Raw genomic sequence first — 14744 nt, 5'->3', positions numbered from 1 at the left:
GTTGAAAAAATTATGATAATTAAAACCTCATATTGAAATCATGTAATTACTAGTGCCTCCTTTTAAGAAGTAGTCACCCTCTGATTACGGCCTCTTGCACAGCAGGAGAAAGTGAACAGCAGTTGTCAAATAAACAGATTAAAGAAATCTAGCCAGAGCCAAGTAAAATATCCAAAGGGTTAATTTAGAGTTTGGCACAGCGTGAGTACAACTGACAATCACCAGTGCTCTCGCCCCACCAAAATGGTGCCCCCCCCACTCTAATCAGGGTAGATGAAAGCCCTGGACTTTGGGTGATGGAGCATTCTCTGCCCCTGCGCGGAGACCTATGTTCTTATGACCTTTCCACCACAGGGCCATCAGGTCATAGTAAGATTCATCCCAAGCTGTTTAGGGCGTGGTGTTGCTTGATTTCCCTGCTCGAGACCATGACAAGCATGGCCGTCATGAGCAGAAAGACTGCCTGATAGTCCCCAGTCACAGGCTTGGGTCCAATTTCTAAAATTAAATTCTTTCTCCTACATTGGCCTTGACGTGTAATCTTTAAAGTTTTCACCTTAATTCCAGATTCACTTCTGACACTATAGCACTAAATTGCTTCATTACTTATACCTCTCAAACCTTTCTTTGGTCTCTCTGAACCCAGGTAGAGTCACTGAAAGCAAAATACAACACTTGGACATTCCTAGGTTTCAATGCTTCGAAATTTGCTCCATCCTGCCATTTCATTCCTCCAAGAAGGTTTCAAGGATTTGTTCGCCACCCAGATTTGTCATCACAAGCTAGCTGTAGCTGTTTCGTGCTGTAGTTAAAGGGCCCCTTTTAGGTCGAGCATTCAAGACCTCTTGTATATACTTTAGTATATACTTATATGTGTATGTACTTTGTGGGATCGGGAGATCAGCCCTAGGACGTGTCTGCTTCCGCTTAGGGACTTTTTTCTGTTCAACTGCCTCTATTTAACTGTCTTGATAGAAAACGACTAGTAGAGGTCAGTAAAAGACCAGAGTTGCTTTCTGCTGAGGGACTTTCTTTTTTAAAATTTTGTGGCAACTGCCTCTATTTAACTTTCTCGATAGAAAACGACCGGCAGAGGTCAGTAAAATACCAGAATCACTTTAGCATTCTCTAGATTCCAGTCCATTGAAATTGTCTTCCACCAGCGCCGTAGACAATTGTTTTTGTCAAATCTTGTATTTTCAGTGATATGAACACCGAAGGCCCTGATTTTATATTAAAAACAGAGCTTTGGACTATACCATTTCCCTCTGAAAGGCAATATTTCTCTCCATATGTTCCCATACCTGGCGTACCTCCTACAGCTTGGTGCTTACTTTCCTTTCCATGTTAAAGAACAGTAGATGTTTCAGCACCTAGGCTAATGGGCTGCATAGCTAAATTCATGTAGGGTTCCAAAGGCGAGACTGATTGCATTGCAAGTGCTTGTTTACTTTTTGCTTTACTGATCATTTTTATGTGAATATGGCATTACGATTATGAGTTGTGCTTTATTTCTGAGGGAGCCGGTTACTAGAGTTGAAGTCCTGTTATAAATATGAGTCCCACAGTGGGTCTGGTGTTTTTCACCTGTAGATCCCACTGGTTCAAACCAGTTAAAGTATCTGGGAGAAATGCTGAGAGCAAACAGAGGACTAACCAGGGTTCTTGTAACCAGAATTACTGATTGCCTTGGAAATTCATCATTTCTAAGGGGTGCCTCAGGGCCCTACTTCTAATCCCTTATAACTTGTGTCTCCAGTGTTACTAATGCCCTTAGTATCAGTTACTCTGGGGGTGGAGTTACCAGGCAGGTTACCTGAAACCTCATAATGAACCAATATAGTGTTTCACATGTTTTCCTTTGCTGTCGCGTATTTTCGTTTTATATGTCTTTCTATTGTATAGACCCACTGCTGCTTTGGATTAGCGACTGTGCTTTAGAATTATAACCGAGAAAGCCGGGGTGATATTTTGCACTGAACAAGACTTCAGGCCTAAATTATTACTTGAAAAATGTGCGGTCCTATGAGTTTCCTAAGCATATACGGAGGAATACTAAAATGAATGGAAAACGATATTGTCCCACCCAGAACTTATAACCATAGCCAGGAACTGTAGACCCCAGCTGGTAGCACCTGCAAATCCCATCAGTTTCAGAACATGGATGAATGATCTGAAAGGCACAGTTGGGCAGGGAAAAAACAGAATGAGGCAGGGTAGAAAGAAAACATCTGCACCCTGGTTCGATCGAGATCTCAAAGACAAACAAGGGGAGCTCAGAAGAGCTGAAAGAAGCTGGCGGAAAAATTACTCTAGCCTAGAACGTAGCAAATACAAAAGGATAAAAAATGCCTATCATGTGCTGATTAAACAAGCAAAAAAAAGGTACTTCTCGTTGGCAATAGAAACAGCCAGCAGCAAACAAAAAGAAATATTCAAAATTGTCAACGGTTTTAACAAACCTAAATGTTTAGCACAGGATATCCCGCCCTCGCAGTCACTCTGTGACAAGATCGCAGATTTCTTTGAGGGAAAAGTACAGGGGCTGACGAAGGACTTTGATGTTCCTATATTAGAGCCCAGATTAGAGGAGGATATAGTGAGGCAAGGAGCCATGCAGCTGAAAACCTTCCTTCCAGTTAGCCTGGAGGATACCAAAAGAGGAATTCTGGCAACAAAATCCGGATCCCCCTTTGACCCCTGTCCAGTTAGACTCCTACACCTCATTGTGGACATCGCCAACCCAATAATAAATGCCATTGTCAACACCTCACTGTCTACAGCCAAAGTCCCCCCAGAGTGGAAACTGGCAGCGGTGAAACCACTGCAAAAAAAACAACTCCCTGACCCCACCACATTGTCGAACCTACGACCCATCTCACTACTTCCGGCCCTGTGTAAAGTCACAGAGTCTATTGTAAATAAACAACTTACCTGTTTCTTGGAAGATAGTGATGCATGGCACCCCAACCAGGCAGGTTTCAGGGTCCAACATTCCACCGAATCGGCCCTCCTGTTCACCACAGAAACTATCCGCTCAGCCCTAGACCAAGGTAAGAAGGCCGTTTTGATTTTATTAGACCTATCAGCGGCCTTCGACACGGTCTCACATGCCATCCTATTAGACCGGCTAAAAACATCTGGTGTCACAGGGACAGTGCTTGAGTGGATAAGAAACTTTTTAAGTGACAGGAGGCAAGTGGTGACCCTGGGGGAATTCTGCTCCAGTGAAAAAGCGCTGTTGACGGGAGTCCCGCAGGGTTCGAGCCTGAGCCCGATCCTGTTTAATGTTTATACCGCACCCCTGATAAAATTGATTTCGTCATTTGGCATAGATGCTATAGCCTATGCCGATGACACACAACTTATCCTGATAATGGATAAGGATAACCAAGCCTGGGAGGAAAATCTCAAAGGTTGCCTAACGGCCACCTTTGAATGGATGCGTCTAAACCATCTGAAGTGCAACACAGGCAAAACAGAGATCATGCCTATAGGCCCAAATAATGAGTTCATCCCACGATTATGGTGGCCAGAAAAAGCTGAAATACCACCTCATACAACCAACTTGGCCCGTAATCTGGGGGTGCATTTTGACTCTGACCTGTCTTTCAGACAACAAGCGGCTAGAGTGGCAGGCATGTGCTTTGGGGTAATAAAGGAACTGAGAAAGTTCTTTGATCTTCTGCCCCTTGAAGCAAAGAAAACTGTTACGGTTGCACTAGTAACATCACGCATCGATTACTGTAATAGCCTCTACGCTGGTACAAATAAAGCTGTCACTCACAAACTTCAGATGGTGCAACATGCAGCTGCGAGGTTGGTGTTAAAGTGGCCGAAAAAATCATCTGCAACCAAAGCCCTTAAGGCATTACACTGGCTGCCTATTACAAAAAGGGTCTTGTTCAAAATACTCCTAATTACTTTTAGAGCTGTCCACAACTTGGGCCCATCTTACCTGAGGAAAAAATTCAGCAGATACTGCCCAACCAGAGCATTGCGTTCTTCAACGGCCAACCTGCTTACCGTTCCAAGTTTCAGACTTAAAACTCGAGGGGGTAAATCCCTGGCGGTACTGGGAGCAAAAGCATGGAATACCCTTCCCCCCCAGTTGAGATCACTGGATAAAGAAATAGATTTACGTAAACACCTAAAAACCTGGATCTTTAATCTACAAGATACGACTGCCAAAAGCCTAGTGTAATTCGGGTCTCGGTCAAGTAAGCATAGGAACTACCTAACATCTGGTGGTCCTTTCTGGGCGCCTAGATGCTCCTTGGAGCGATTGTCGCGCGTTATAAATGGGTATTTACATTACATTACATTACATTACTAAGATTCCTCTGATGAACGCAATGTCCATGTCATCCTAAGGAACATGGTTGAATAGAGAGTATTGTTTATCGCCCGCCTCTGTCCTCAAAGATATTCCCTAGCAAGGCTAACTGTTGTCATGGGGCTGACAAATCAAGCTCATATGTTTGGACCTGTTGACCCGTTTGAAGCAGATGGCACCAGGTTGTTAGTGAACTATCAGCAATTTGGCAAGTAAATTCCACCAAGTGTTCTCCCCAGAACATTATTTCAAGGTTTAACTTTATACCGTCTGTGGAGAGGGTTCTGAAACAGGCCCAGGGTGATTGTGGACCTGTCATCCCTCAGTTTGCATGGACTGCATGCCTACTCAAAGGCTCTACCCAAAGCTTGAGTTTAGAAGATCTTGTGCCACTTAATCCACTGATAGATACATGAAATTGCACCTCACTACACAACAACAACACATTCTACAGAGTAGCCTGGTACTACGTTAAAAGCCATATGAACAAGTGATTAACTACAGGGGCTAATTTAGGTTGAGGAGGAACAGATCCATCACATGCTACAAGATATACACATCAGACAAAATGACATACAAGGAGTCTTAATGAAACTCATTTCCATACGTATAGGTTTCCTTGACAGTCTGACGTAGATCATGTCGTCCTAGCTCTATGTTCGACATTGCTGCTCTAGAGTTGTTAGTGGATGACCAACTATCCCTGGAAGCATAGCTCACCCCACCAAATCCCTGAAAGTGATGGATTGTGTTCCCTAACCATGATTACTGTTGCTATATCCAAATATGAAAATAATTATAGTTCCATCAGAAAATCACAGACTCCACAAATAAAGACCACTATATTTGGAATAGATGAATTGTGATGGCCAACCTGTCTTTACAATCTTCACGTCAGACAATTCTTCTAACATTTTGTTGCCCAGTCATGTGTGGAACCAGCACACATATTTAGAAAGTATTTGTATACAAAGGTATTATCTAAAGGGGCCCTTTCTGATTAATAAACATCCTAGATATCCATAATAGTTTAAATATATGTTCACCACATTGATTTGAATCTTGCATTAACCTGCGAGTCAAGTCATGCTTTTTCCATGTTAAGTGTCTTAAAAATATAACCTCTACATTCTTATGTATTGAAGGCCTGTGAGACGTCTAACAGTGATTTTTTTTTGCATTGTCTGCTTCATAGGTTTGTTCCTGCCAGTGAAGACAACAGAAAGATTGTGGCTGCAGTTAGACAAGGTAAATTAGCTGACATCTCAAATATTTAGTGGGCACTAGGTAGATGGAACACAGTGAAATTGAGAGACCTCTCTACTTCTGTTCAGGGGAAATATCTGAGCTGCAGATCTTGGTGAAACACCACTATGCTCTCGATGAAGCCGATGAGAGAGGCTGGTTTCCTCTGCACGAAGCAGCCGTTCAGCCTATTCAGCAAGTACTGGAAATTGTCCTGGATGGTAAGTCAGCACAAAAAGCTTGAACCAGTAAGGCAGAAATGAGTTAAAATTAAAAGAAATGTTGATGCAAACTGGGGAAGAGAAGAGGGTACTTTTGGAAAAAAAATTTGGATCAAAAATCTATTGGTGAAATGGCTTTTCCTTTGCAGCTCTCTGTGAATAACAGGTCATATAGTTGCTAATTGTGATTGGAGGGAAGATGGTAATATAACCGTTTTGAACCAATAATGCATCAATAACTATTATTACCTCTTACCATAAAAGATGGTAGCCATGTGTGGTTAATGGCTCCGACTTTAACTGAAGCAGGTGAGACAGACCCTGAGTGTTCTGGGGTTGTGAGTGTGTGTGCTAGTGTTTCCATTAATTGAAGCAGAACTATCAGTGGTGTGAAGGAGTTGGATTGTAGAGGAGCTTCTCATCTGGACATGAAACGGAGAAGGAAACATGATCCCCCTGAAAAGCTCTGAAAGCTAATGAGCTGGCAGGCTGCTACTGAACCCTCTCCATTGGCTTGTTAGCATTTAGAACTGGCATTACAGAGACACAAATCCGTCCTCTCTGGTTTGGAAGCCAATGTATTTTCCACTTAGCAGGGGACTTCATTTGTGAGCCTTCAAATATGGATGAATGCCAGCTGGATTGGAGGACTTTGAAAATAATTGACATGAGAAAAAGACAAGATGCCAATCCGTAAGGAGAAGCAGCGGCAGATCGCCATTTCTTTTGCTCCCCAGTGTTGGCTGATACGATGACCTGCTTGAGGCACAGTCTTCGCATTCACTCCGCTCATCTATCCCAATGCATGCAAACGGAGATTTGCCTCCTTTAATAGACATAATTGAGATCATAAAGCTAAAGCAATGTTTTAAATACATCCTAGTTTAGCTCTTTTAACTCCTTGGAGCTCCTAATAGATGTCCTGAACTACCAAGCAAAAACTCTTGCCACTGTGGTCAAACCCAAAAGGGCAGGGAGTATTGGTAACCACCACTATGACAAAGAAGACTAGGACTTGGCGTAATGACGTTTATGTGGCCTATTCACAAAGGTAAACTTGCACTGAGCAAATCTACTTGTGTACAGTTACTGTTCCGCTTTGTAATAAATGTATTACATTTGGCTATTAATTATTTCATCATAATCTTTATTTCGACAACTTGCCATAGAAGCTCAGAATAATAATTACATGCAAGTGTGATAAAACTGTTAAAAAACAAACAGGAATTAAAAACAATTGTTAATTTAAGAAGCAACAAATTAACCTAATAGCAGCATAGCTCATAAGGTGTATTTGATATCATCAATAAAATTCCAAGCACATATGAGCTAATATAAAAACACATTTGACCAAGAGATCCTACAGATTAAAAGTGGCAAATCAACCAATGCTTAATTAAGGAGATTACATTATTTTGGCGTATCCGCCACATATTGGAAAGAAAATGGGCAAAGACCAAGGGTTTTGATGTATCAGTTCTTAACATCCTAAAATCAGGTTTGTAGTCCCTGATTCCCAGGGTTGCGGCATAAAGGCTAGATCCACTTCCATCTAGATGCATGCTACATAGGACAAAAAATAAGGACGTGCTGAATAGATTCTAATGCCTCGGGACAAAAGGGACAGTACTAATCAAGCTTGGAACAAGATTATTGCCATTTTGCCTTGATTGAGCTTAGTGGCAAGGTCCCAATTCGAAATTTCACATAACGTGACTTACTTGACCTATAGGTCAATCCAAGTAGCCTTCCAAAAGAAAAAAATCTTTAAACTTCAGAAAGGCTGTGGTGAGAGAGCCCACCCTCCTGTTCCTACATATCCCTTCCTCTATCACCAATAAATGCCCTTAATCATAGATTTAGATAACACACAAGCATTCTGAGGGGCAGACCATAGGTTCTTACAGCCGATTTCAGAGAGGCGATGTTTAATGAACTGGAACCATGGAATCCTTAAAGCGCTGGGTACAGTCAGAATTTCTTCTAGGCCCACAGATATAACAATAATTTTGGGGATGCTCATATCCATCTCTAATACAACAGGGGTCTAAGGCCAGCTTTGAGGACAAGGGATCTTTGTTGCAACGGAACAAGTGGTGTGCTAACTGGGAGGTTAGTTAGAGAGCGAAGAAACCTGTTCTCCACTAATTCCAAATCATCAACATTTACATGGCCCCAAGGTACCACCTACCCCCATATAGTGATGCTTCAAAGGTTTGCAAGTTGTACATTTCCAAGGCAGGGAAAATAGGTCATAAAGAAAAACCTCGAATGGCCCTCACTAAACCCCCAGTGTACTCCCCAGTATACTCTCCCAGGTTCAATCTATTCTTTTGGCTCTGTGGCATCCAACCAAATTGTTCTGTGAGCAAAAACCCAAGGTTTTTGAATGTGTGGACTCTTTCCAAGGGTACACCATCTAACACAGGATGAGAATGAACTGATGGGCAAGAATTAAACACCATATACTTGGTTTTGGAGAGGTTAATTTCAAGGCCTCTCTGCCCACAGAAAACACCAAACTGATTTAATAGATTTAATAGATTTGGGATACCTAAAGGAGATTTAGAAACCAATAGGGTATCATCAGCAAACAGGAGCACTGGAAACTTCCTGTTAGCCAATCTAGGGGCGTCATGGTTACATAGCTCTAGCTGAGCCACCAAGTCAGTCATGTATAACAAAAACAGAGTTGGAGCAAGGACACATCCTTATCTGACAACCCATGTAACAGGAATAGCTGAAGTTAGTTCCCCAGACGAGCCATAAGTAACATGCTCATAGTTATTCAAGCAGAGCTCCTTATGACATCTATAAGATACTTGGGCACATCCAGGTCATTCATGATCTTCCACAGGGCATCAATAGGCACAAGGTCAAAGGCTGATTGGAGGTCCACAAAGACCACGTATATAGGGCCTCTCACCAAGGTGAAATGTTTCCAATACATAAGTTGCAAGTGAAGCACTTGGGTAATGGTGCTAGTACCCATTCTAAACCCAGCCTGCAATGGGGTGAACAATCCCCCCATATCCACCAGGTTTGTAATTTACCTATTAGGATCATGCTAAAGAGTTTCTGGGAAGAATCCATTAGGCTAATAGGACGATAGTTGGAGGGTGACGATCTTAAGCCTTTCTTAAAAATTGGGTGATTTCTGCTCCAGCCCACGTGGGGAACATAGGAGACCCTCTCAATATTGCAATGAAGAGCCGGGTAAAGTAAGTACTCCAAGTGTCATTATCAGCCTTAAATAGGTCCCCTGGCACCTTGTCTAAGCCAGGCGCTTAGCCTTGGGTAACCCAGTTGATCGCTCCTGCGGCCTCCCTGGCCATTATGGGCCTGATACCACCGTTCTCTAGCCAAAAAGAGCCAATCCATAGTGATAGCTTGGCCCCACTTCCTTTCCCTGAGAGCAAGAGTCTCCATTGGCCCAGGGAACCTGCAGCTAGTGTCCATACCTCCCTGCTTGTTCTTAGATGGACTATTCCTTACCCTGATATTAAAAGGCCACAACAAGGTAAACAGGGTCCTCAGCAACAGTGCCCCCATATAACTGTGTGAAGTGGTCAACCCAAGCAGTAGCACTAATATTACAATAGATCTGTGCGGCTGTCTCCCCTCCCTTATCAGCCAATATATGATCTTTGTTTCTAACTGTGGCTAGCATGGATTTTCATTTGGCCTGTTTGCAGTCTCTCTTGGCCCCTGAAATGGCAGACTTATAAGATTACCTTCCGCTCTGGATTTGTATCCTACACCCCCGCCTTTAAGGCATCTATAAGTGCCCACCTAGCTAACCTGCAGGCTTTGGTATACCACAAAACACTGTTAGGAAAAGTCCTAGACTTAACTAAAAACAATTTTAAGAGTGGAAAATATGAATTGCAGCTAAGTCCATCCAGGAGGAAGGGTCATAGGGGGAAACTCCTATTTCCTCCACAGCTACCAATGCGGAAGTGAAAACCTCATAAATCTGCACCCGGGTGCTTTCACTCTCACCTACTGTGCCCCACTTCAGCCTACCGCCGTTATTAGTAGGTACTATCCTCCTGTCAAAGGGTTCATTATTGTAACTCAGTAAATTAGTACACAATGATCTCAACGTAAGGTCCAGAGCATTGTGGTCACGTCCTGTCTAGATACAACCTTAATAGCAATCAATTGTGGCCACAGTCTAACATCCAGTAAGATATAATCCATCAGGCTGGAACTACCCTGCCAATTAAAGGTATGTTCCCCCCGGCATGGAAAGGAGCTCTGCCGTTACAGGCCCGCAGACGCGCTTCACCATTTACAAATGTAAGTTTACTATGAAGTGTAGAATTACATGTCTTCCCCCCTGAATTCAGAGCTGGAACCCCATTTACAATTTTAAAGTTACTACTAACTTTTCACATGTGGGCAGAGATCTCTGCCACAGGGACGAAGACCTTCATGTGGTAAACCATACAGAAATTGTTAAAAGTTTATTCAACTAAATTCATATTAATGTGACATATTAATGTGAATTACTTTTATACAGTTCTTTAAAATGCAGTAAAAACTGCTGAAGCATCATATATCCTAATTTTGAATTAAATGATTAATGTAGTATACTAAATTAAAATTAATTATTATAAAGTTACTTTTATTTTTTAAATTAAAAAGGTTCTTAAAATATTTCATAATTATTTAAATATTAATCAAATCAATAAAAAAATGTAAGAAGATGAAATGAATTCATTTATTGTGCAATGTTTCCTATGGAGGGATAATTTAAGTCCCTGCCAGTGGCGCCTCCTCCGGTAAGGCGGGGGAGCATTGCCCCACTGCTTCAAATGCAAGCTGAATACAAAAAAACAAAATGATAATAACGGAATGTTATTATCGTTTTGTTTTTTGTATTCAGTTTGCAGTTGATGCGCCGGGTGGGGCTGGGCTCTGCACGTCACAAGGGGAGGAGTGGTGGCAGCACCTTAAGTGCGCATGATGGTTTGACCGACTGTTTGGGGACGGCCAAACAGTCATGCACACTTTGGCATGTTCTCCACCCAGGCTGCATTATCGCCTGGATGGAGATCATGCACAGCCAGCCAGCCCCTGTCTGAGTGCCGAACCGCGGTGCTCAGACCAATAACAATGATTTTTTTATACCCCACCTCTCTCCTCCCCCACCCCACCACCACCGTTGGGTAGTGGCTGCTACTGGTCCCTGCCTCCATTAGTTCCTGTGGGAAAGTGTGTAGTAACAGTGGTTGGCCAAATTGCGGTGCTGGGCTTACTCTGGGTCTGATCTGGAGTACATTTACTACTGTTTTGGGTCCTTGTTCGCTGTAGTACCTTTGGAAGTAGAAGTGCAGTTTGTGAATAGGAATGGGCTTGCTCTTTGTGAAGGGCATATCACCCCTCCTAGACGTCCCTTAACCCCTAACCCCTCCTTATTCCCCCCTAAACTGCGTCCATTTAATAGTAAGTATTCCTCATTTTCCAGTGACTCTTCCTGTCCTTCCCACATTTACTACTAAAACGTGTGAGCATATGTCTGTAGTTGGGTGGAAATTTCTGCACATAAAAGATAGGCAATACAGAGACCACCGTAAGTAGGTTTGTGCTAATAAACGTACTACAAAAAGCCATTTGTGAATAGGCTCTGAGGTGTATGTCGCTTTAGGAATGATTAAAAAAAAAATACAGGTAGATAAAATCCTGTAGACAGTGAAAAAGGCTAAGGGAACACAGCTAGGAGACCCATGTAAGGCTTACTCCACAGGAAAACACCAATTTTACCCAGCTGGCTCCATGTTCAGAAGGCAATCAAAACAAATCATCGTGGCATTAAGAAACCTTAGGTCCGCTGACTTTAATGATTTGAAAGGAATGCTGTACTGCCTTTGGTGGACAGAAGCAGGAACCAGAGGGAACAGCAGAATGGGTCATTAGGCATTTGATAAACAACCTTCTAAAATAGCAAGAAGCTGGGTATTTTACCTGCTGTATTTTCAAGCCCTCGAAAAGCACTGATGTCCATTCATTATCTCTGAAAATAGAAGACAGCAAGACCCAACAGGAACCAGCATGAGGAAAATCAAGAATTCTGTTTCCTTTTCAAAAGATGATCAGCACTTCAAACAAGGTGCACGAAAGACAGTAGTACAGCTTAAGTATGGGTGGTCATCTGTGAACAACTTCTAGCTTGCAGCTTAACCTTTCAAAGTCCACAGCCCCAAATAGAGTCTCAGGAGAAAGTAGGGCCGGACTAGTAGTAGTGGGAACTGGGCATTTTTTCGGTGGGCCACCAGGGTGGGGGCCGGGTTTGGTCCCCTGTGGGGCCATTTTGGTTACCGGGGGCCGGTTTCGGCCCCTTGTAACAAAATCGTCTGAAACCGGCCCTAGCAAACAGCTTTGCCGCACGGCCCCCGGAGGCCGGCCGAGCAATTTGCCATGGCCAGTTTCGGTTTCCAGTCTGGCCCTTGGAGAAAGGAATCACAGAACAACTGAACCACAGTGGCAAGGATTGTAAGAGAGGGCCCCAAGGTCTGGAAATCCAACAGCGTGCCTCCAGAAAGATCTCTGCCCCATCATTCCTGATCTTCCTCAGAACCCTGAAAAGGGTAGAATGGGGTATGGCATACAGAAGCCCAGGAGAGTGCACTTCCCATACCATCCCAATCAGTGCTCCAGTAGAATGTGCAGTGGCGTAGCAAGAGGGTACAGGGGGTAGGTGGCACAAGTTTTGGGGGGGCGGCAAGTGCAGGAATCGGCAGCACCCCCACCCCCCACTCTTACTTTCCCGATTCGGCCACCAAGGGCGGCAAACGCCGGGACCCCCACGGGCTGCAGGAGGCCTAGCTACGCCACTGAGAATGCGCCTGTCAGACCCTAACGTTCCTCTCCTCTAGTAGGAGAATATTATTTTATGGCAAGGCACGAAGCCCAATATTATGCATTCCTCTTTAAGTGTAAAACACACAGCAGCAACATCACAATGTAAAGAACTAAGAAAAATAATCTAATAATAGTCCATTCTCCATATGATTCCCTGTGTGGCAGCCATCTTCCTTCTTTGTTGCTGCTCACAGCATAGATAAGTCCTGCTTTTATTTGCTCTTTGAGTATGACGTAACATGTATGCTACAGGTGTATGGCCTTTTGGGAATAAGTCTGCTATGAGAGGACCATATGTGAGGCATATTGGTTTATATTATTTCAGGTAAGGTGAGGTTCTGCTAAGGAACATGTTTTCAAGCATAGGGATGGCATTTGCTACGATTTAATGGGATTAGGTCAAATTAATTTAAACATTTTGTGAAGCCATTAGGAATCTAACTAGACACTTGGTGGTGTTTGTATGTCTAAATAACCAGCTCAATGAGCATTTATGCTCAAGTGACCCACACTGAATTTGAATTCAGTTGGGAGCAGGCTCAAGCACAGCTTTGTAATTTCGATTTGTTCTTGAGCTTGAGACTGTAGCATGTGGTTTATTGTTGAGCAGTCTAGAGCGGTCTTGACTTCCCCGTGCCCGACTCTGAAGTGATCAGGAAGCGGAACGCGGAGGAGGAGAAAGAGAACACAGGCAATGCTCTCTCTCCGTTTTAGACTCCAATAGGTTCAGAGATCTAAATGGAGAAGTGCGGCAACATTCGCCGCACTTCTCCATTATCATACGCCTATGACACCCAACTGCTGTTATCTCTGTCCCAAGCTCCTGCAATGACAGCATCCAACTTTAAGGCCTGTATGCAGGCTCTGGCTAATTGGATGGACTCCCACTGCTTAAAATTGAATGGCTCTAAAACGGAGGTGTTGATAGTGGGTGGAGATAGTCTTAGTTGGTCATCAGAGTGGTGGCCGCTATGTCTAAGTCCCACCCCGGTACCATGTGACGAAGCAAAAAACCTAGGGGTGTGGGTTAATCCCACCCTGTCTTATGTGGGACATATGGGACGACTAGTCGGTAAATGCTTTGGTGTTCTGAAAACACTGAATAAAACGCTGGACCTACTCCCCCTGCCAGCCAGACGGACCTTGATTCATGCGCTGGTTACTTCCCGGATGGACTATGGGAATGTGCTATTCCTGGGGGCCACCGAGAAAAGTTTGGGGCGATTACAAGTCCTACAAAATTCGGCCGCACGTCTGGGTCTGAGACGACCTAGGAGAGCGGCCTCCAGTCTGGCTCTGGACACCCTGCAAATACTACATGAATGTGTAGTAGTCCACAGTGTGGCAGTAGACTATAGCAGCATTCAAACTGAACAACCATGCAAGACACTACTGGGCTCAAGGCTTGACAGTAGGATACGATCAAGCCAGCAAGATTAGTGAAAATTTACCCATGCACACCCAACCCAGGAAGAATCACTAATCTTGTTTCCTAAAAAAATATACCAAAATAACATTCAGACAGAGGACATGCAACCGAGGTTTATTAACCAAAACCACAAGGGTAAGTCAGTAACTGTACTCCACCAGCCAAACAGACCCACAGAAATAGACTGTACCAGCTGCTAGGCCATTACTCTCACCTGCTGCCATCAAATGCCCAAGGGCCACCTGGAATGGAAGAATAGGTACACACAGGAGATGGGGTAGAAGTGTGGTTGGACTTACTCCAATCCTATGCCATTTTGAGGTAAGGCAAAGCACAGATCTGTAGATTATGTGGGCCTTATCTAAAAGAAAAGAAAACACACTGACGCCTGGCAAAAACTGACGCTGATCTCCTGCTCCGCAGGAGAGTTCACTTTCCAGCCCACCATTATCAGTGCTCGAAACAGAGTGTGCCAGTCAAGCCTTTTCTTTCCTCTCCTATAGTTGGAGAACATCATTTTGGGAAATCTATCTGAAATGTTTCAAAGGTGATTTTTGTTGTGTTACCCGGGTGCAAAATGTATAGATCAATAAGAGGAAATTCAAGATAAATTGAGTATTAGCAAGCTTACAGCTATTGGTCTCTT

The 14744-nt window shown here is 43.5% G+C and overlaps 1 protein-coding gene across 2 annotated transcripts in view; it reads left to right on the top strand.

Moving 5' to 3' along the window:
* The window catches only part of LOC147662133 (ankyrin repeat and SOCS box protein 15-like), a 276030-nt gene that overhangs the window by 159365 nt on the left and 101921 nt on the right, over nt 1-14744 (top strand). For both annotated transcript variants that reach the window (XM_086951086.1, XM_086951085.1), the window contains 2 exons: nt 5532-5584; nt 5671-5802. In XM_086951086.1, coding sequence (XP_086807212.1) covers nt 5532-5584; nt 5671-5802 — 185 coding nt within the window. The remainder of the gene's footprint in view (nt 1-5531; nt 5585-5670; nt 5803-14744) is intronic.

The sequence above is a fragment of the Lissotriton vulgaris genome, unplaced genomic scaffold, assembly GCF_964263255.1.
Source record: "Lissotriton vulgaris unplaced genomic scaffold, aLisVul1.2 SCAFFOLD_1499, whole genome shotgun sequence".
In the NCBI taxonomy this organism is placed as follows: Eukaryota; Metazoa; Chordata; class Amphibia; order Caudata; family Salamandridae; genus Lissotriton; species Lissotriton vulgaris.
The sequence above is the reverse complement of the archived record's forward strand: the minus strand, read 5'-3'. Positions and strand labels throughout refer to the sequence as shown.